The 21,741-nt window shown below is 39.7% G+C and overlaps 1 protein-coding gene across 8 annotated transcripts in view; it reads left to right on the plus strand.

Annotated features, from left to right (window-relative positions):
• The window catches only part of SLC12A6 (solute carrier family 12 member 6), a 109,858-nt gene that overhangs the window by 72,183 nt on the left and 15,934 nt on the right, over window positions 1-21,741 (plus strand). For 7 of the 8 annotated variants that reach the window (XM_033190670.1, XM_033190669.1, XM_033190673.1 and 4 more), the window contains 10 exons: window positions 7,076-7,170; window positions 9,195-9,326; window positions 10,347-10,493; window positions 11,856-11,910; window positions 12,749-12,879; window positions 13,520-13,761; window positions 16,709-16,923; window positions 18,310-18,468; window positions 18,638-18,736; window positions 19,009-19,066. In XM_033190670.1, coding sequence (XP_033046561.1) covers window positions 7,076-7,170; window positions 9,195-9,326; window positions 10,347-10,493; window positions 11,856-11,910; window positions 12,749-12,879; window positions 13,520-13,761; window positions 16,709-16,923; window positions 18,310-18,468; window positions 18,638-18,736; window positions 19,009-19,066 — 1,333 coding nt within the window. Of the gene's footprint in view, window positions 1-1,184; window positions 1,204-7,075; window positions 7,171-9,194; window positions 9,327-10,346; window positions 10,494-11,855; window positions 11,911-12,748; window positions 12,880-13,519; window positions 13,762-16,708; window positions 16,924-18,309; window positions 18,469-18,637; window positions 18,737-19,008; window positions 19,067-21,741 lie in introns of those variants that run through there. The other variant, XM_033190676.1, reaches the window with a different exon arrangement.

The following is a 21,741-nucleotide window of genomic DNA, read 5'->3' on the forward strand; positions in this document are numbered from 1 at the left end:
ATAGTCTTCTACCTTTCTAAAAAAGGTAAGCAAGCAAATGGAGGGTGGGCCAGAAACAGCCAGGATCCAGACTGATGATAATAATAAATCGAATTGTCATAAAAGTTATGGTGATTTCACCTGAAACTTGAGACTAGAGAGGTCCAAACATAGAGGTGCCAGGGATGCAGCAAGGGGAGCCAGAGCTGCTAGGAAGTGGCTTGGACAGCAGGTAGCAGAATGGAACAGGATTGTCTCATGCCAGATTTTTATAAGGGTATCATTGTTATTGAATAACAGAGAGGTAATATGTTGAACTCTTACTCCCATAACCCTCAAGAGAAATGATATGGTCCTGAGACTGGGATACAAAATTCTATTAAATGTTTAAATCAGTAAAGGATGTAGTTAGGAAGATGAGCAAACTCCTCAGGAATAAAAGACTGTTTAAAGAGAAGGAAAATAAATGGAACTTATAGAAAAGATAGATAGATAGATAGATAGATATAAAAAAGTTAAAACAGTAGTTTAGTAATAGGTAAATAGTGTAAACAAAAAAAACTACACCTAGATACATCTTAATGAAACTGCAGAATACCTAAGAAAAGATCTTGTAAGCAGCCACAAAGGACAGTTCATCAAAGGAACAACAGAATGACAGAAGAATTCTCAATACCAAAACACAAAGCCACAAACACAAGCCAGAAAACACAAATAAGTATACATAAAAATTTTGTAGAGACAGGGTGTCACAGTGTTGCTCATACTAGTCTCACTCAAACTCCTGCCCTCAAGCAGTCCTCCTGCCATGGCCTCCCAAAGTACTGCGATTACAGGAGAGAGCCACTGCGCCCAGCCTGGAGACTTCTCTGACAGTCACTACTGGAGGTGCTACTGGCATCTAATGAGTAGAGGCCAGGGATGCTCTTAAATATTCTACAGTGCACAGGACAGTCCCCCACAATAAGTAATTATTTGCTGCAAAATTCCATAGTGCTGAGTTTGAGAAACCTAAAGGAAGTCCAAGAAAGAATAAAATGATCCTAGAAGACTAGTTGTCTGAAATGTAAGAAAGAGTAGTGAATAAATGAACTAGTAAACTTGTACATCAACCCAAATCACTGTTGTCTCTATAAAACAACTCTAATATCTTATTTATGGAGTTTTTGTTTTGTTTTGTTTTTTAAAAAAGAGACTACTGGAAACGTTGGACACCAATATTAGGTAAGTCAGGAGGAGAAAGTTGGAATGGAAGTATTAGAAAGTCTTTGTGTTGTTCAGGAGGATGTCAAGCAATTGTTTAAACTTATTTAACAATTTAAGTAAAATATGTAGTAAAATTTCAAGGGTCATTGCTAAAAGAACAGAAAGAGAGGATGGAAACTAGAGGGGAAAATGGCATTAGGGAAAAACAAACCAGAAAATCCAAAGAGTGGGAGAGACAGAGACAGAGGATGAGAAGGAATCATGGAGAAAGAACAAGTAAAAAGATGTTAGAACCCTGTCTAAATGTATTAATCACTAAGGTTGATGGGCTGAACTTGGCAGTTCAAAAGACAGATTGTCAGACTTTAGAAAATCCAACCCAAACAAATAGATGATAAACTGTGTTGTTTGAAATGCCAGTAAATTTGGAGGTAATTTGGTAAGCAAAATAATAATAACTAAACAATAGATGTATGTTTAAAATTGTTGTGCCAGCCAGGCCCAGTGGCTCACGCCTGTAATCCCAGCACTTTGGGAGGCTGAGGCGGGCCGATGGCTTGAGCCCAGGAATACAAAGCAACATGGCAACCCTCATCTCTACAAAAAAAATCCAAAACTTAGCTGTTCATGGTGGCATGAGCCTGTAGTCCTAGCTACTTGGGAGGCTGAGGTGGGAGGATCTCTTAGGCCCAGGAGGTCGAGGCTGCAGTGAGCCGTGATCACACCACTGTACTCCAGACTGGGCGTAAGAGTGAGGCCCTGTCTCAAAAACTAATGATAATGATAAATAAAATTGTCATACCTTCCTGGTGGATTAAACCTTTTGTTATTATGTGGTTACCTTCTAATTCCTAACAAAATTTTTCTCTTACAAATTTATCTGATATTAATAAAATTATATCAGCTTTCTTTTGGTTAGTATTTGCTTGATGTATCTCTTTCCTTAATGTTTTCTTAATGTTCAGCTTTTGTATGCCCTTATATCTCTTATGAATCGTATATGTCTAGATTTTATTGTTTAATCCAGTCTCTTTGTCTTAGTCTATTTACATTACTGGTATTATTGATATACTTGGACCATTGTGCCATCCTAAATTATTTGTCCCACTTTTTCTGCTTCTTTATAATCTCTTCTTTAAAAAAAAAAAATTTATCTCTATTACCCCTGCTTCCCAAATGAACATTTGCATACTCTCACATTACTCTCTCCTTTGCACCAACCACATCATGTTGTTTCAATCAGAAAAGGAGGGACTATTCAATAAATGGATTTGGAAGAACTATCCATTAACTAACTTATGTGGTCTGGATCCTTTCTATCTTTCTAAATATGCTCTCCTTTCCTCACTCTCCTTTAGCTATATTGTCCTTTCTGCTTTATGAATTCACTAAAATTGTTTCTGCTTCAGGATCTTTTAAAATTGCTATATTCTCTCTGCCTGAAATGTAGGCTTTTCCTTACTGTCCTATGCCAGGAGTGTGCTGCAGCCAGCTCATATCAGCTCACAAGAGCCAGTTATGCGAATCGCTTCCCAAAACCAGGTTCATCGTTTTCACATTAGTAGTTCGAAAATGACCATGCGTGAGTATTTATACCACAGAAATTGTCAAGTACTGTAAGTCAGGGGTTTGTTTTAACTCTTTAGAGGCTGCTCATCAGCACACCAATGATCTTACATGAAGTCATCATTCCCCTCCCTAGTTGTAGTCTCTCCCAGTACATATTTTATTTTCTTCCTTGAACTTATCACTTCTTGAAATTCTTTGTGGGATTTTTGTTTGTTTTTATTTTGTCTTGTTTTTTTTATTGCTGCTGTTGTTGTTTTTACTTACTTTCTGTCTTCTGTAATTCAGTATATGCACAGTGAAGGCAGGGTCTTTAACTGCCATGTCCACTGCTTTACCCCTAGGACCCAGAACAGTACCTAGTACATCCTAGGAATTTAATAAATATTAGTTGAATAAATGAATTACTCAAAAGTGGTAATAATTTTAAGCTGTACTCTTTAGAATTTTCTGGAGCCATTAGGAAGAGGAAAATAATTACATTTTTCTTTCTTTTTATAACTTTTTGTTACTGAAAGTATCAAAGGTACACAAAAGTAGAATAGCATAATGAGCCTTTCTGAATGCATCACCCAGCTTCATCAGTGTTACAAATCTGTTTTCAAGATCCTACCTAATTTTTCCCTAAATTGTTTTAAAGAAAATTCCAGACATCATATGATTTTACTTGCCCTTTTTAAAAAAATAAGCGATATATTTTCGCTTATTTTTTGTTTTAAAAATGCCTTTTTACCTTTGATTTATTGAGTCAGGATCCTAACAATGTTCATTTGCAACTAGTTGATATGTTTTTTAAGTCTCTTTTATCTATAAAAGTTCACCTTTTAAGTTTATGCCATTTATTTGCTGAAGAAGTCAGATCATCTCGTAAAATTTCTCATATTCTGAATTTGGTGATTAGGTCCTTCTAATGTTTAACATGTTCCTCCTTTGTGTTTTCTTTGAACTGATAGATTTCGAAGCTTGATTAGATTCAATTTCCATTCTTTTGGCAAGAATACATCATAGCTTGTACAGTGTATTTTTCATTGTATTACAGGAGATTGTGTTCTCCTACCTTCAGAGATGTTAAGGCTGATTAGCAGGCTCCAGATCACCCTCATCCATCCATTGTAAAGTTCTGCCTCAGCCTTTCACCTAATGGTTTTAACAACCATTGATGATTGTTGCCTAAATCCGTTATTTCATTAGTGATTTTTTTTCTATCATTCCATCTATCATTAATAAGCTAGAATGCTTCTATAAGGAAGAAATTTTCTTTTAATTATTGGTTACCCTGAAATACAGTTGGCACAAGAAAGGCAAGATGATTGCTTCTTTCTGTTTATTTTTTTCTATTTATTCATGTTATTTTTCAGAGGCATGTGTTGTTTCCTTAACCCCGCAAAGGTGACTAATTTTTCAGAATATCATTTTGAGTATTTCATAAATTTGCATTTCAATCCATCACATTATTTATTTTTAATGTTTATATTATTCCATTTTGGGGCATTGGGAACCCCTTCAGTTTGGCTCTGTGCCCTTTGACGTGACCCAGTAATTTTAATAGTTTATTGGCTGTTTCTCAAGCCCATCCTTATACATTTAAACTTACAGGGTTTTAAATTCTTTAATTTTTATATTGGTATTTATTTCCCCAGTATTGAAAATCTTAGTTTTTAATAGCATTTATGTTTTTTTTTTAATTTTTCTCTTCTCTCCTGCCAGACTCTGTAATTATATAACTTTTGCATAGTAATGAAACAAAGTTAAGGAAGTGCTCAAATAAAACAAAGTTTGCTGTCTTAGAGACCTGGTCTCTTTTTTTCCTCACAGCTCTTTCACCAAAGTTTTGTCAGATGCCTCTTTTAACATTAAAAAAAAAATGTGGAAGGGTTTATACAAAACTAATAGTTAAATGACATAATTTTTTTCTTTTTTCAACTTTTTTGCCCCCTGAAACAGGGTCTCACCCTGTTACCCAGGCTGGAGTGCAGTGGATCAGTCACAGCTCATTTGCAGTCTTGAACTCCTGGGCTCAAGATATCTTCCTGCCTGAATAGCTGGAACTATAAGTACGCACCACCATGCCCTGCTAATTTTTTACATTTTTTTGTAGCAGCAGGATCTCAATGTTGCCCAGGCTGGTCTGGAACTCCTGGGCTCTAGCAGTCCTCCCACCTGGGCCTCCCAAAGTTCTAGGATTACAGGCATGAGTCACCACGCCTGCCCTATTTTTTTTTCAACTTTTATTTTGTTACATGTGTATATCGCATGATGCTGAGGATTGGGGTGTAGGTAATCCTTTCACCCATGTAGGAAGCATAGTGACACAGGATTTTTCTTGCCTACTTTACCAGCCAGAGACCTCCAGCCAGCAACATCCATGCCCAGGCTTTTCTCAGGCCCGAGCTCACCAGAAGAGATGCCCTGTCTATTCAGCCTGCTGGGCTGTGCCTGGCTTGCACTCCAGTGCAGATCCTGCAGCCGTTGCAACTGCACACTCAGCCCCTGGTAGGAGGGGGTGAGTGAGCCAGCGAGTGCAGTGTCCAGCTGGCTGCTCCAAGTAGTGAGGCAGAAGCAGGCTGTATGTGGGGCTTGCTGCTGGACCAGGCATGTCACACTGAGGGGAACATGGTGGCACCCAAACTGGTGTCTGCAAGCCTGAAACCTCAGGGGAAGTGTTAGTGTGCAAATAGCTCTTTTAGTCCCACCATCTGCAGCCCAGTGGATGGCTGTATGTTAACAGCTCTGTCAGTCCTGTTGCCCCTGCTCTGGCCTGCTGCTGCTTCCTGTCGCGTGGGGTAGCTGCCCTCCACTGGTGAAGGGTGGAGGGCCACAGTATTACAGCCTTCTTTGTACCTGTGTTTGGTGGGTCCTGAGTTCTTGTCCCACATCCAAGAAGAATGAGGTTGTGCCGATGATCAAAGGGTGAGGAGGGCGGAGAAGAATTTTACTGAATGACGAGAAACAGTTCTCAGCCGAGAGGGCATGTGAGGGTGGTCTCTTGTCTTTCATTAGGGCTGGGTCTGGGGCCTTTATGGGCTCAGAATGGGGGAGTGCATGCTGATTGGTTTGTGAGTATGCAAAAAAGGCTAAAACAAAGGCACCACTGAAAGGTGGGCGTGACAGTGTAAAAAAACCAATTAGGGAAGGGTAGATATACGTAAAATAGGTGAAGGGTGGGGAATCAGTCAGAGGAAACAGGAAGAGAGGTTCTCAATCCAGTCTGTGGATTTATCCAGCACTTGTAGCTAGCCTTTAAACTGTCTTTGGCTTGAAGGTTGAGTTTCAGTTGTATGTAATGATCATACAAGTGCATGTGTCTTTCTGGTAGAGTGATTTATTTTCCTTTGGGTATATACCCAGTAATGGGATTGCTGAGTGGAATGGTAGTTCTAAGTTCTTTGAGAAATCTCCAAATTGCTTTCCACAGTGGCTGTGTTACATTCCCACTGGCAGTGTATAAGCATTTCTTTTTCTCCACAACCTCACCAACATCTGTTATTTTTGATTTTTTAATAATTGCCACTCTGACTGGTATGAAATGCTCATCACTGAAATCAGAGAAATGCAAATCAAAACTTCATATAATTTATAAAAAGGTCAGACAGCTGTGGAGGCACAGAGCTTTTACTGTCATTATCAGCAGCAATAGTGTGTAAAGGAGACTACATCTAACACAGTATTATACCCTGAGTATATACTCAATATTTTTTTTTTCTCCTAAACGTAGGTGATTTTAAGAATAGAGTCTCGGCTGGGTGCAAGTGGTTCACGCCTGTAATCCCAGCACTTTGGGAGGCTGAGATGGGCGGATAACTTGAGGCCAGGAATTCGAGACCAGCCTGGCCAATGTGGTGAAACCCCATCTCTTTTAAAAATACAAAAAATCAGTTGGGCGTGGTGGTATGCACCTGTAATCCCAGCTACTTGAAGGCTAAGACAAGAGAATCTCTTGAACCAGGGAGGCGGAGGTTGCAGTGAGCTGAGATTGTGCCACTGTACTCCAGCCTTGGGCGACAGAACGAGGCTCCATCTCGAAAAAAAAAAAAAAAGAGTAGAGTCTTCATGGGCTGGAATTCCAAAAGAATAGTATCTCTAGGGGTCTTTATTCTTGTTAAGGAAAGGAATGACCCATGTTTACTCCTTAGCGTTTTATTTTTGTTCCTGCTGGAGAGGGGGCCATATTCTCCAAGCAATGCTGGTTGAATTCTCTCTAAGATTAAATTTGAATATGAAAATAGGTTATATTAATACTGAAGCAACATAAACCAATCTGGTGCTGATGTTTCTTCATCAGAAACCAGTGAGAAACTAACTTGGTCTACTTTTTTTTTTCCAGATGATGGACATAAAAAAGCTCGAAACGCTTATCTCAATAATTCCAATTATGAAGAAGGAGATGAATATTTTGATAAAAATTTGGCACTCTTTGAGGTAATATTTTGGAGAAAACAATGGACTGAGACTTTAGAAACAGAGATCTCATGATAGCCATATTTTACCCCATTTGGTTTTAAAATTCTACGAGCTGTATAATTTAATGTTAAAAGAAAATATCATGATTATTGTAACGTAGTAAATTTTGTCTGTGTAATCTAATCATAGTGAGTAACTATTTTTTTTTTTTTTTTTTTTTTTTTTTTTTTTTTTTTTTTGAGACGGAGTCTTGCTCCGTCGCCCAGGCTGGAGTGCAGTGGCCGGATCTCAGCTCACTGCAAGCTCCGCCTCCTGGGTTCACGCCATTCTCCTGCCTCAGCCTCCCGAGCAGCTGGGACTACAGGCGCCCGCCACCTCGCCCGGCTAGTTTTTTGTATTTTTTAGTAGAGACGGGGTTTCACCGTGTTAGCCAGGATGGTCTCGATCTCCTGACCTCGTGATCCGCCCGTCTCGGCCTCCCAAAGTGCTGGGATTACAGGCTTGAGCCACCGCGCCCGGCCGTGAGTAACTATTAAATCAAATTGTTATGTAGTAAGGAAGAGGAGTTAGACTTCTTGGACATATCAATTACCTTGCAATCTAATTCAATTGTGATTTAATTGTTTTTATTAGAATAATCTTTCTTCTAAGTATAAATCAGTGTATTTCTCCACCCTTTGTCTGGAAAGACTATTATTTGCCTTAGAACTAACTAAACAAAAATCACTGTGGGAAGCAGGCTTCCAGATTGCAGGACCTATATGTCTTTTTTTTAATTGTCAAATAATAATTGTATACATTTATGGATTATAATGTGATATTTTGATATTTGTATACATTGTGGAATGATTAAATCAAGCGAATTAGCATATCTATCGCCTTGTATACTTATTTTTGTGGTGAAAATATTTGAATTTTACTTTCTTAGCAATTTTGAAATATACAATATGTTAACTATTGTCGCTATACTATGTGCAATAGATCTCAAAAACGTATTTCTCCTGCCTAACTGAAACTTTGTATCCTGTGACTAACCTTTCCTCCTTCCCCTATGTACACCCCAAGCATCTGGTAACCACCATTCTATTACTAGGAGTTCTACTTTTTAGATCCCACATGTAAGTGAGATCATGTGCTATTTATCTTTCTGTGCCTGGCTTATTTCACTTAACATAATGAAGAGGACCTGTATATCTTATCTGAATAAGACAACATGGACTCTGTGGCCAGGCTCCATAATCTGTGGCCAGGTTGTTGAAAGGAGCCTGGTTTATTTCAGCACTACGTTTTTCTGGCTTTCAACAATGATGCAAGTGCCAATTCTCTCAATGTACCTTTTTTTTAGTTTGTTTTTGAGACAGGGTCTTGCTCTGTCACCCAGGCTGGAGTGCAGTGGTAAGATCATAGCTTGACCTCCTGGGCTCAAGGGAGCATCCTACCTCAGCCTCCCTAGTAGCTGGAACTGCAGGCACATGTCACCACACCTGACTGATTTTTAAATTTTTTCAGATACAGGGTCTCACTCTGTTGCCCAGGCTGGTCTTGAATGCCTGGACTCGAGATCCTTCTGCCTTGCCCTCCCAAAGCATTAGGATAGCAGGTGTGAGCCACCATGCCTTTCAATGTACCTTTCTTTTTTTTTTTTGAGCTGGAGTCTCACTCTGTTGCCCAGGCTGGAGTGCAGTTGCACGATCTCGGCTCACTGCAACCTCTGCCTCCTGGGTTCAAGCTGATTTCTCCTGCCTCAGCCTCCCGTGTAGCTGGGATTACAGGCACATGCCACCACACCCAGCTGATTTTTGCATTTTTAGTAGAGATGGGGTTTCACCATCTTGGCCAGGCTGGTCTCGAATTCCCAGCCTCCGGTGATCCAGCCACCTTGACCTCCCAAAGTGCTGGGATTACAGGCGTGAGCCACTGCACCTGGCCTACCTGTGAAATATGTTTTCATTTGATTTGAAGTTTTCTGGTAGCAAGATGATGTTGATGCTTATGTTCAGTGTTCTTTGTAGCTCATTTCTTCCATGTCACTGGCTTTATAGGAAGAAATGGACACCAGACCGAAGGTGTCCTCTCTCCTCAGCCGCATGGCCAATTACACTAATCTGACTCAAGGAGCAAAGGAACATGAAGAGGCAGAAAACATCACTGAAGGGAAAAAGAAACCCACCAAGGTGAGTCCTCAGAATAACAAGGAATACATAAAAAGCACCCTGTCTATAAGAAAGAAGGAAATACCTAAGGCACCATTCTGTGTTCAGCAGCTGTTTATTAAATGCTTGATAGGTGCCTGGAACTGTTCTGGGCACCAGGGTCATAGCACAAACAAAACATACGATGTAGTCTAAATTCTAATGTGAGGATACCGTCCTTAAGCTGTTTTAACTGCCAAAATATATAACAGATTAAGTGTTGATAAATGCCCTAGCAAAAAATTAAGCAGAGTAAAGAGACTGAAATTGTCACGGGAGCCAGAGTGGAGGGCGTTGCTACTTACATAGGTTGACAGGGAAATCCTTTCTGACAAGGTGATATTTGAGGAGAGATCTAGCTGATGTGAGGGAGTGAGCTATGTGGGAAAAGAGCATTCAGGAAGAGGGAATAGCTTTTCAAGAGAAGAGTGTCCATACCCATCTGCTGATGCCATCTGTTTGTTGTGAAGTTGTTGGGTTTTTTAAAGACCAAACATCAGTTTGTCTGAAAATGAAAATATAAGACATTCAGTTTACCATTCTGGTTGTTCAGCTCTTTGAAAAAGGGATAAAACGGCCCTCAGATGTTCATTTTACCATCTATTTTATTTACCAACTACTGTGGAGAATTTATGCCAAATTCTGAAGACATTCCATCAAGTCCTTATTGTTTTTAAATGAAAAAAGCCAACAGCTTTGAAAAACAAAATTTTAAATTGTGGGTGTGCATAAAAGTTTATTTGTGGCTAGATGCCTATGTATAATAAAAACATACAGGAACCTTTGTAAAGTTAAAATGTATAGCTTTAGGAATAATAAAAGTATGGTGATAAACACTTGAAAGATGGAGATTTTATATGTGTCCTTTTGAAGATATTGATTAAACTTATGATCTCTGCTTGGAGATTAATATGGTAGTTAGGGAGCAAGTTATTATATAAAAGAATAAAAACCTCTCCTTAAGATAACTGTTTAATTTTTTGTCAATGTCTTTCTTTCTAGACCCCCCAAATGGGTACCTTCATGGGTGTCTACCTCCCGTGTCTACAAAATATTTTTGGAGTGATCCTTTTTTTACGCCTTACATGGGTGGTGGGCACAGCTGGAGTTCTTCAGGCTTTTGCAATTGTCCTTATCTGCTGCTGCTGTGTAAGTACTACACTAGCTCCTGGACATCACCTGAATGTTGCAAGTTCTCAAGAGTAGATGCACACGACCTCTTTGGGAATAAAACAAAGAATACTTAGGGAAGGACTCATGATCTCAACAGAAGAAATTATTCTGATATTAAAATCTAAAGGATTTTCAGTTATTCAGTGCCTATTCGTCACTGCTTGCTATCTATTATATTATGTACTAGAAATTAGGAAGCAAGACTTCAACTGGAAATGGAAGATAAAGTTCCTGTCTTCAAAGAATTCAGAATCCGAACTGTTTGAGCTTGATAGCACCAAAGTTGTGACAGAAAATGTGTTAGAAAACGTGATGTGCTACTCCAGTATATATTGAGAAACAAGACAGGTTATGGGGGATGTGAGGGGTATTTGGTTTTTTTTATTTGGTTTTGAAGTTTCTTCCCTTATCCCTTCCTTAGAAATTCAGATGTTCTTTCCAGGTCTTCTCTCTACTGAGAACATTTTTATCTTTCTTTAAGTTAAACTTCTCCTAATTATGTATCCCAGCCACACCAATGAATTTTATAGGTTTCTACTGTCCTCTTTTATCAATGTGATCTTTATACCCTACCTGTATATTATCCACAGCTGATGAGCAAAATAGGTTAAGTAGGCACAGTTCATATTTTTATTAACTTAAAATTAATGGTACCACCTTTTTTTAGTTTCTCAGGCTTAAAACCTCGAGGCTGTGTTTGGCTTCTTAATTGCTTTTCACATCTAATCAGCTACCAACGCTAATCTATTCTCTGAAATCTTTTACACTCAGCCATTTTTATTCACACTAACACCACTATAGTTTTTACCTGTCACTGAACTACTGTGGTAGCCTGCTAACCAATCACTCTGCCTCCAGCTCCTCCTATCTGCAGTTCATTCTATACTCTGCTACCAGGTAATATTTTTAAAATGCAGTTCCTGTGTGCCCAGAAGCCTTCAGTGATTCCCTTTCTTACTGAACATTGTTCTTGATATTGTATTTAGTCTTTAGTCAGGTTCTAACCTATTTTCTGAGTTATTTCTCTAGTTCTTTCTTTTGAGTATACTATGCTCTATTTCCTGTGTAACTAGGAAATCCAGAGTGAGATTAGCAGTTCTTAATAGCACCTGACCTACTAATATGGGAGCATTTTGACAGAATCCTCCAGATATTAGTGGTATGACTAGTGCAATGAGTTAGACCATATCATCTTATTTCCATACCATTAGGTATGACTGTCCATAAAAGTAGGTAGAGTTAAATGTTTGCCAAGTGCCCTTGGACCACAAATGGAGAAGTAGTATAGAAATGTCATCTTGACACAGTAACAATCCTCTCCTTTCCCTTTCTCTGCAGACAATGTTGACTGCTATCTCCATGAGTGCCATTGCCACTAATGGAGTGGTACCAGGTTAGTAGGTCAAGGTTGTATTTCAGGATTTATCAGTGTTGACTCTATGTTTATGCTATAAAGCTAGAGGTGCAAACTTCTGAAGAATAGAATACTATTTAGTCTGTTCTGTGCTACAACAGAGTAATGGTCTATAGGACATAGACATAATACCACTTGACTTTAAGATGCTGTCTTTAAAATCTCTTTATTTTTTAAACTAGAATACATTAATTCTTAGCTTTTATTAGTTAGAAAAAAAAATATATATATATATATATATATATTTTATAGACAAAGTCTCACTCTGTCACCCAGGCTGGAGTGCAGTGACATGATCATAACTCACACAGCCTCCAACTCCTGGGCTCAAGCTACTTTCCCACTTCAGCCTCCTGAGTAGCTGGAACTAGTGTGTACCACTATGCCTGGCTATTTTTTTTTTGTTTAATTTTTTTGTAGAGGTGACATCTCACTATGCTACCCCAGTTTAGTCTCAAACTCCTGGCCTCAAGCAGTCCTCTCGCCTCATCCTCCCAAAGTGCTACCATTGGAGACGTGAACCTCCACACCCGGCCAGAATATATTTTATTGGGCTGTCTCGTGTCATAGTAAATAAAGTAATGCTGGCAAACTAGATTGCATCATATGGCTCATTACATTAGATGTGCAGTATATCCCACAGTAACACTTTCACCTTTTACTTCCCACTAGCAAATCTTTTTATCACATTCAGGGTTTGCGGAACCCTGAAACATTTAACCTTCATGTATGTATTTTTTTCTTATTTCTATTTTATTCATATTCCTCTTACTAATACACACTCTTTCTCCTATTCACCTTCTGTTTTGTCTTTTAGCTGGGGGCTCATACTTTATGATTTCCCGGGCACTGGGCCCAGAGTTTGGTGGGGCTGTTGGCCTCTGCTTTTATCTTGGTACCACATTTGCAGCAGCCATGTACATCCTTGGTGCCATTGAAATCTTTCTGGTAAGTAATGACTTCACTGTGGTCTATACTATAGAAGAAATATTGATTTTGGTTTATTCTTTGCTGTGAAAGCTTCTGAGATCAGCTGTGGGAATAAATCAGGTGATTGACTGCCAACCTCAGTTGGCCTCTTATGTGAATATGAGGTGGAAAGGTTGCAGTTCCCTTTGCTGTCGTTCCTGATTTCTACCTGATTGCCACCACTCTGCCCTCTCATCCAGGAGGTTCAAGTCCAGTGGGGAAAAAGTAAAATACAGTTTATCTTTTTTAATATCTTCATCCCTATGAAATAAAATGTTTCTCATTTCTCTAGTCACTGAGACATATTGTTTATTTAAAGTAGTGATAGTAGAATCAGGGTTAAAGATAATCATAATTATATAACCCTATGAATAAAAGTAATAATTCCTTTCTCTCTGTTTGGAAATGTAGAACAGCATGTAGACAAAAAAAAAAAAAAAAAAATCCTTGACATCCCATTTCTGCAGGCATTTCAGATCCTATTAGAAACTAGGCTAACTCCCCAGTCATTTTGTGTCTCAGCTTTGCTTTCTTTTGTGAAAGTAAATGCAAACAAATACAGCCTTTTTACTTAATTCTTTCGAAATAACATAATTTTCTCCTGTATTTTACCTCACAGGTCTACATCGTCCCCCGGGCTGCCATCTTTCGCAGTGATGATGCACTCAAGGAATCAGCAGCCATGCTAAATAACATGCGTGTCTATGGCACAGCTTTCTTGGTCCTTATGGTATTAGTGGTATTTATCGGCGTACGCTATGTGAACAAGTTTGCCTCACTTTTCCTGGCCTGTGTCATTGTGTCCATCTTGGCCATCTATGCTGGAGCCATCAAGTCTTCTTTTGCCCCTCCACACTTCCCGTACGTGTCTGTCTCTCTGCCTAGCCATCTTTGTTGGGTAGTAATTGAAAATATCTGGTGGTGTGATAATTTTAAGTCAGAATTTCATGGAGTCTCCCTGAGATTTTGTCTCTTGGATAAGCCCATTTAGACTTCCTTCCCCATCTAGGCAGGAAGCCTCCCAGCAAACTATGTCCTGTTCATCCTCTTTCTTATGTCCCAAACATAGAACTAGTAACTGTAACCATCATTTATGTTCATATATTAGATTTTTTTCTCCCTGATAATTGTACATAATCTTTTTTTATTATACATATTTTGAACTATTCATAAAGGGCTTTGCAGACAGTGTATTTATTGCCAGCAACCTTTATAAGGTATTTAAATGTTGGATTTCTTTTACTAAGGAAAAATCAGGGGAGTCAAAAGAAACCTAAAATCTTACCTAAAATGTTTAATTAATTAAGTGTTTTTTCTGACAGTATTGTAATGGACTAGTCATAAAGGGAAATACTGTACAATTTGCATGTATCTCTATATATATGTAATATTACATACTAGAAGTAATACAGCTACTTTTTTCAACCTTGATTTTATTTTTTTTTAATTTGTATAAACTTATGGGGGTGCAAGTGTAATTTTGTTACATGCACATGTTGTGTATTGGTGAATTCAGGGCTTTTATTAAGAGTTGGAGTCTTACTTTGTTGCCCAGGCTGGAGTGCAGTGGCATAATCTTGGCTCATTGCAACCTCATCCTCCTGGGTTCAAGCAATTCTCCTGCCTCAGCTTCCCAATTAGCTGGAATTACAGGTATGTGCCACCATACCCAGTTCTTTTTTTTTTTTTTTCTTTTGTGAGACAGTCTCGCTCTGTCACCCATGCTGGAGTGCAGTGGTGTGATCTTGGCTCACACAACCTCTGCCTCCTGGGTTCAAGTGATTCTCCAGTCTCAGCCTCCCAAGTAGCTAGGACTACAGGCACACACCACCGTGTCCACCTAATTTTTGAATTTTCGGTAGAGGTGAGGTTTCACCATGTTGGGCAGGCTGGTCCTGAACTCCTGACCTCAAGTGATCCGCCCACCTTGGCCTCCCAAAGTGCTGGGATTACAGGCGTGAGCCACTGCGCCCAGCCTAGGTCAGGGCTTTTATCCATTACCCAAATAATGTACTTTGTACCCATTAAGTAGTCTCTCATCATTCACCTCCTCCTTCAACTCCCTAGTGCAAGTACTTTAAAGTATGTTTTTTGAAGTAGTAATGGATTTGTGCAGATCTGTGACTCACAGACTCCCTTTTCACTTTGACTAGTGGCATAGGGACTAGCTGGCACTGAGTGTTATTTGTAGCCTTGTTACAGAATTTTCTTGAAGAGTCATCTGGATTATCTGAGAATCAAACTCATCGGTTCTATGTTGATTTAACCAGATTACAGAACTTCTGTGCCATGCTACATGATGGCAGAAGAAGATTCCATCTTAAACTTTTAATCTGCTTATCTAGGGACTGTAATATAGCTGAAGGTCCTTTCTAGGGTCATAAAATTTCTAAAGGTGACATTCTGGTTATATCTCAATTTGGGAAATTCCATTTTATCTCAGGTTCACCTTTGGGGCTTCTCCTCTTTTTTGATTAGTACACGGTCATAATGCATGGTATTTTCTTTGAGATATTCCAGCAAAACAAGAGAAAAAATCTAGAAGAATACATGAAACAAGACTGGGAAATGTTGAGAGTTGTTGAAGCTGAGTAATAGGTACATGGTTCATAATAATGTATTCAATCATTTTGCAGATTTTAAAAGTCCCTTTGTTGGACCTGAGAGGTATTTTAACTATGGATGTATTATTCCTTTGTTTATATTTGTGTCTCTGGGTTAAAGAAAAAAATAAAACCAGCAGGTTAATATTTGTGTTATCCTTACCCTCACTCCCACTGGGTCTAGGCTTAAGTTCAAAAACAGTTTTCTCTTAGGCCATAGAGGGATCTGCCTTTTAATTCCGGCCAAGCTGTTTTCCTTGCAACAGTAGCCAGAAGATTCGACCTTTAGCATAACATTTTCAAGGGGTTTGTTAAGAATGTAAGGCTTTTCTAGGCCAAAAAAAGAGGAGTGCTTTTTTCTTTATAAGAACAGCAAAAGAACTTCAGTATTCTTTTAGACTTAACAATTTTAGCCAAAAATTTTGGAAGATGAGTCAGCATAATGTCTTCAGACAGTTCTTCAATTTGAGTTCCTTCACTTCCACCTACCACCTATGACCTTCACTCCCACCTACCACCTATGACCTTCACTCCCACCTACCACCTATGACCTTCACTCACACCTACCACCTGTGACCTTCACTCCCACCTACCACCTGTGACCTTCACTCCCACCTACCACCTGTGACCTTCACTCCCACCTACCACCTGTGACCTTCACTCCCACCTACCACCTGTGACCTTCACTCCCACCTACCACCTGTGACCTTCACTCCCACCTACCACCTGTGACCTTCACTCCCACCTACCACCTGTGACCTTCACTCCCACCTACCACCTGTGACCTTCACTCCCACCTACCACCTGTGACCTTCATTCCCACCTACCACCTGTGACCTTCACTCCCACCTACCACCTGTGACCTTCACTCCCACCTACCACCTATGACCTTGGACAGATAAATGTATTTCCCTAACCTTCAATTAACTCCCTAACTTCCTAAACTTCAGTGCCTCCATCCACAGCATAGAAATTCTAATACATTGTGAGGCTGCTGTAAGGATTAAATTGGCAGAAAATGTAAGTCACCATTCATAGTGCTAAAATAAATTATAAATAAATAAGCATTAGTTCCCTTCCCACCCATGACAGTAGAAGCTCTTAAAGATGGGGTTCTTGTTTCCTTTACTAACCTGTTTCCTTTTTTTCTTTTTTAATGTGTTTTTTTCCTTACTTGATCTTTCTCCCTATTTCTTTTCACTTAGGGTCTGCATGCTGGGTAACCGCACCCTTTCATCAAGACACATTGACGTTTGCTCTAAAACCAAGGAAATTAACAACATGACAGTCCCATCCAAGTTATGGGGATTCTTCTGTAACTCGAGTCAGTTTTTCAATGTCACCTGTGATGAATACTTTGTTCACAATAATGTCACTTCAATCCAGGGCATTCCTGGGTTGGCTAGTGGTATCATTACAGGTAAGTCAGGGAGTGATTGGACAAGTTTTTTCCTATTTTCTGGGGAAAATGGGCCTTGTCATCTTAGATTCTTCTGCTGTCCATAAAGATTCACTGCCATGGTGCTAATTTCCTTAAGCATACCACACAGCTCTTAATTCAGCATATTTCTGCTTTTCCATTAGTAAAGCTGTCCTTATTCAGGACTCCTTTACAGAGTGATGTCTGCTAAAATTCACCTCCATTTCAGAGCAGAGTTGAGCAAATCACTTTCTAACCTTAGGATAAATGATTCTGTGCATTCTTGTAAAATTGCCAGTGTTCTTCCTGCACTGACAGAACTGTTTTAATGTCCACATCCACATGTATCTTCCTAACTTAGCTAAATTCCTGAAACATTCCTTAAGTGGCTTCTATTATAAATGTTTGGTCTATAAATTTCTTTGCACGTAAGTAAGATTACATTAAGGTGTTAGAAACAGCATTGATGACAAATAATAATGGGATTTGTAGAGCATTTAGTTTTAGTCTGTTTAACTTTTACTAATTTGCATTAGTAAAGTTAAACTGTATTTGTATGTACCAAATCATTTTGTCAAATTATATTTAAATTAGATAAGAAAGAACACTATGTTTGACCGGGCGCGGTGGCTCACGCCTGTAATCCCAGCACTTTGGGAGGCCAAGGCAGGTGGATTGTGAGGTCAAGAGATCAAGATCATCCTGGGCAACATGGTGAAACCCCGTCTCCACCAAAAATACAAAAATTAGCCAGGCGTGGTGGTGTGGGCCTGTAGTCCCAGCTACTGCTACTCTGGAGGCTGAGGCAGGAGAATCACTTGAACCGGGGAGATGGAGGTTGCAGTGAGCCGAGATTGTGCCACTGCACTCCAGCCTGGTGATAGAGCAAGACTGTCTCAAAAAAAAAAAAAAAAAAAAAATGGCCAGGTACAGTGGCTGACACCTGTAATCCCAGCACTTTGGGAGGCTGACGTGGGCAGATCATGAGGTCAGGAGATAGAGAGACCATCCTGGCTAACATGGTGAAACCCTGTCTCTACTAAAAATACAAAAAATGAGCAGGGCGTGGTGGCAGGCGCCTGTAGTCCCAGATACTCGGGAGGCAGGAGAATGGTGTGAACCCAGGAGGCGGAGCTTGCAGTGAGCCAAGATTGTGCCACTGCTCTCCAGCAAGACTCTGTCTCAAAAAAAAAAAAGAACACTATGTTTTTATTTATGTGTGTTTTATTGTGCAATGTGTGTGTGTACACGTGCTCATGTAGAAGCAAACACACCTTTAGAAACTGTATAAATGATGAGCCTGATTTTGAATGTTTGGGTAGAAAATTATCTAATTATCTGTTTTTCATACTGCTGCTGCTTAAATTCCCATTTTCCCCACTGCAGAGAACCTTTGGGGTAATTACCTACCCAAGGGAGAGATCATTGAAAAGCCTTCAGCCAAATCTTCTGATGTCTTAGGCAGCTTAAACCATGAATATGTTCTTGTTGACATCACCACCTCCTTCACGCTTCTGGTGGGAATCTTCTTTCCCTCTGTTACAGGTAAGCATGTAGGCTGTTGTCTGTTTTAGAAGCTCTCAGACCCAGGGACTGATTTTTCGCAGGAGGCAGAATTCTCAGGGTTCCCAGATTTGCTTCTACTCTTTGCTGTCAGTATCAACATCAAAGTGTCCACGAAGTTAACTTGGTTTTTCCCCCCTTATCTCTAAAGGTATCATGGCTGGATCAAACAGATCTGGAGATCTGAAAGATGCTCAGAAGTCTATTCCCATTGGTACTATCCTTGCCATCCTGACCACCTCCTTTGTCTGTATCCTTTTTATGGATCCAGTCTAAGTCTCAGTCTTAGGAGCATCCAGTAGAACTGGATGATCAGTATTTTTATCCGAGTAACAAAGGTACCTGCTTTCTGTCACTTCACCTCTTGCCAGATAATCTGCCTACTTCATATAGGAAATTCAAAGAAGAATTTATGGGCGTATTTAGCAACTCATTTTACTGATAGGAGAAGTATCCTGAGTGTCTACTTTCTATCTCATGTTAGAGGGCAAACAACAGTTTCCTTGACTCTCAATATGGTAGATTTAAGCAATGTTGTCCTTTTTGGTGCATGTATTGAAGGGGTTGTTCTCAGAGACAAGTGAGTAATTAATTTATTTGTAACAATTAATGTCTGTCTGCCATGACTTCTGATCATTCCACATAGCTCCAAGACAGTTACAGACTCAACACAGCCAGGCACCGTGGCTCATGCCTGTAATCCCAGCACTTTGGGAGGCCAAAGCGGGTGGATTGCTTGAGCTCAGGAGTTCAAGACCAGCCTGTGCAACATGGCAAAACCCTGTCTCTACAAAAAGCATGAAAATTAGCCAGTTGTGGTGGTGTGCGCCTACAGTTCCAGTTACTTGGGGGGCCGAAGTGGGAGGATCACTTAAGCCTGGGAAGTCAAAGCTATAGTGAGCCATGATGATGCCACTGTACTCCAGCCTGGGTGACAAAGTGAGACCCTTTCTCAAAAAAATAACCCAACCCGAATTATCAACCATGGCTAAAAAAAAGAAAATATATGATTGTAGTTCCCAAAGGGGCCAGTATTTTCTAGTGAATATGTGAGACAGTTAAATACAGTCCTTCAAAAAAGCAGTGAATGTGTCTGAATAGTGAGGACTTCCCTGTCCATCAAGAACTGTTCAGAAACGAGACCAAAAGTCAAGAAGGGCAAGTAAAAAAAATTTCAAGTGTCTCTAGCATCTCCTTTATGAGAGATAAGTATCTAATTGTGTTTGGCATTCTAAATAAAAGCCTGAAACTTACTTTCTTCATATTCTGTTCTTTTCTCTTCTTTTCTTTTCTACTTATTTATTTAGAGATAAGGTCTTGCTCTGTTGCCCAGGCTACAGTGCAGTGGTGCAATGATGGCTGCCAGCCTCAACCTCCTGGGCTCAAGTAATCCTCCCACCTCAGCTTCCAACTAACTGGGACCACAGGTGCATACCACCACACCAGCTAGTAGTTTTTTTTTTTTTTTTTTTGTAAAGATGGGGCCTTACTATGTTGTCCAGGATGGTCTGAAGCTCCTGGCCGCAAGCAGTCCTCCCACCTTAGCCTCCGTAGTGCTAAGCTTATAGGCATGAGCCACCACACCCAGCCCTTTCCCCTATTATTTTTTAAAAATTTCCCACACTATACAGATGTATCCCCTGTTCTTTATCCACATCAATCACTTTGCACAGGCCTTCAGGATTTTTGCCTATGTTATTGTAATAATCTCCCTTTTAGTTCTAGCCTTTAATCCTTCTTCCACACTGCCACCAGAGTGGCTTTTCTAAAACACAAAATTTGAACCTACAAACCTCCCTGCTTCAGAGCCTGCCAAAGCCTGTTAAAATCCATCACTGTGGTCTGGCCCTCTCTGCTTCTTTTTACGCTTATCTCCTGCTCTTCCCTCATAAGCTCCCTAACTTAGAGTTTAATGTATCTTATTATGTCTCCACTTACAAACAGATTTGTCTGTGTTGTTTCCTTTGCTTAGAATAGGTTACTCCTACCTGGTCAACTCATATTCATCCTCTTAGAGACTAGGCTAAGGGTCTTCTCTCCTGTAAAGCTTTCCCATACTCACCCAAACAGAGGTCAACACTCCTTTTTTTTTTCTCTTTTTTTTGAGACGGAGTCTGGCTCTGTCGCTCTGCTCACTGCAAGCTCCGCCTCCCGGGTTTATGCCATTCTCCTGCCTCAGCCTCCCAAGTAGCTGGGACTACAGGCGCCCGCCACCTCGCCCTGCTAGTTTTTTTATATTTTTTAGTAGAGACGGGGTTTCAACGTGTTAGCCAGGATGGTCTCGATCTCCTGACCTCGTGATCCACCCGTCTCGGCCTCCCAAAGTGCTGGGATTACAGGCTTGAGCCACCGCGCCCGGCCAACACTCCTTCTTGTGTTCAGCCACAATATATTCTATATAGTATAGAATATGCTATATTATGGCATTTATGATGCTATATTGCAGCTACTTGTTTTCATATCACTGTCCCCTACACGTTGAGCTCTTTGAGGACGCGAAGCCTAATAGATGCAATATAAATATTGTTGACAAAAATAAAGAGCACAGTATATATATATGCATGTAACACGGTGTGTATGGGGGGGTGTATATATATATGTATATAGTATAGTATATTACTATACCATTGTAGTAGGAAATTCATGGAGCTTTGGTAAGTTACACCATAATGTAAAAATTATTGTTGAGACTGTAAATTAGAGTATCATTTTGGAAAATTATTGGTTATTATCTCCTAAAGTTGAACATGTGCTTACCTATGACTCAGCATTTCCACTTCCAGGTGTATCTAACAGAAATGCTTGCACATGTGCATCAAGAATAATTCACGAGAATTTTCACAGTAGTGTTATTCTTTTTTATTTTATTTTATTTTGTTTTTTTGCCTGCTTCATTTTCCCTTCATAAGTATTCTTAATAGCCCAAACCTGGAAATAATCCAAATGTCCATCGCTAGTAGAATGATTAAATTGTATATTCATGTAATAGGAAGCCATACAGCAAAGTAAGTCATAGCAATATACACCCCCCCAAAAAAATTCACAAGCAATGCTAAGAAACCAAACACAAAAGTATATACTGTGTATCATTTATATAAAGTTTTAAAATGGTAAAACTACATAGTATTCAAAGTCAGAGGGCTGGGTGTGGTGGCTCATACCTGTAATTCCAGCACTTTGGGAGGCTGAGGCTAGAAGATTGTTTGAGGTCAGGAGTTCCAGACCAGCCTAGGCAACATAGAATATACTATACCT

The sequence above is a fragment of the Trachypithecus francoisi genome, unplaced genomic scaffold (assembly GCF_009764315.1).
Source record: "Trachypithecus francoisi isolate TF-2019V2 unplaced genomic scaffold, Tfra_2.0 Lachesis_group3, whole genome shotgun sequence".
Lineage (NCBI taxonomy): Eukaryota > Metazoa > Chordata > Mammalia > Primates > Cercopithecidae > Trachypithecus > Trachypithecus francoisi.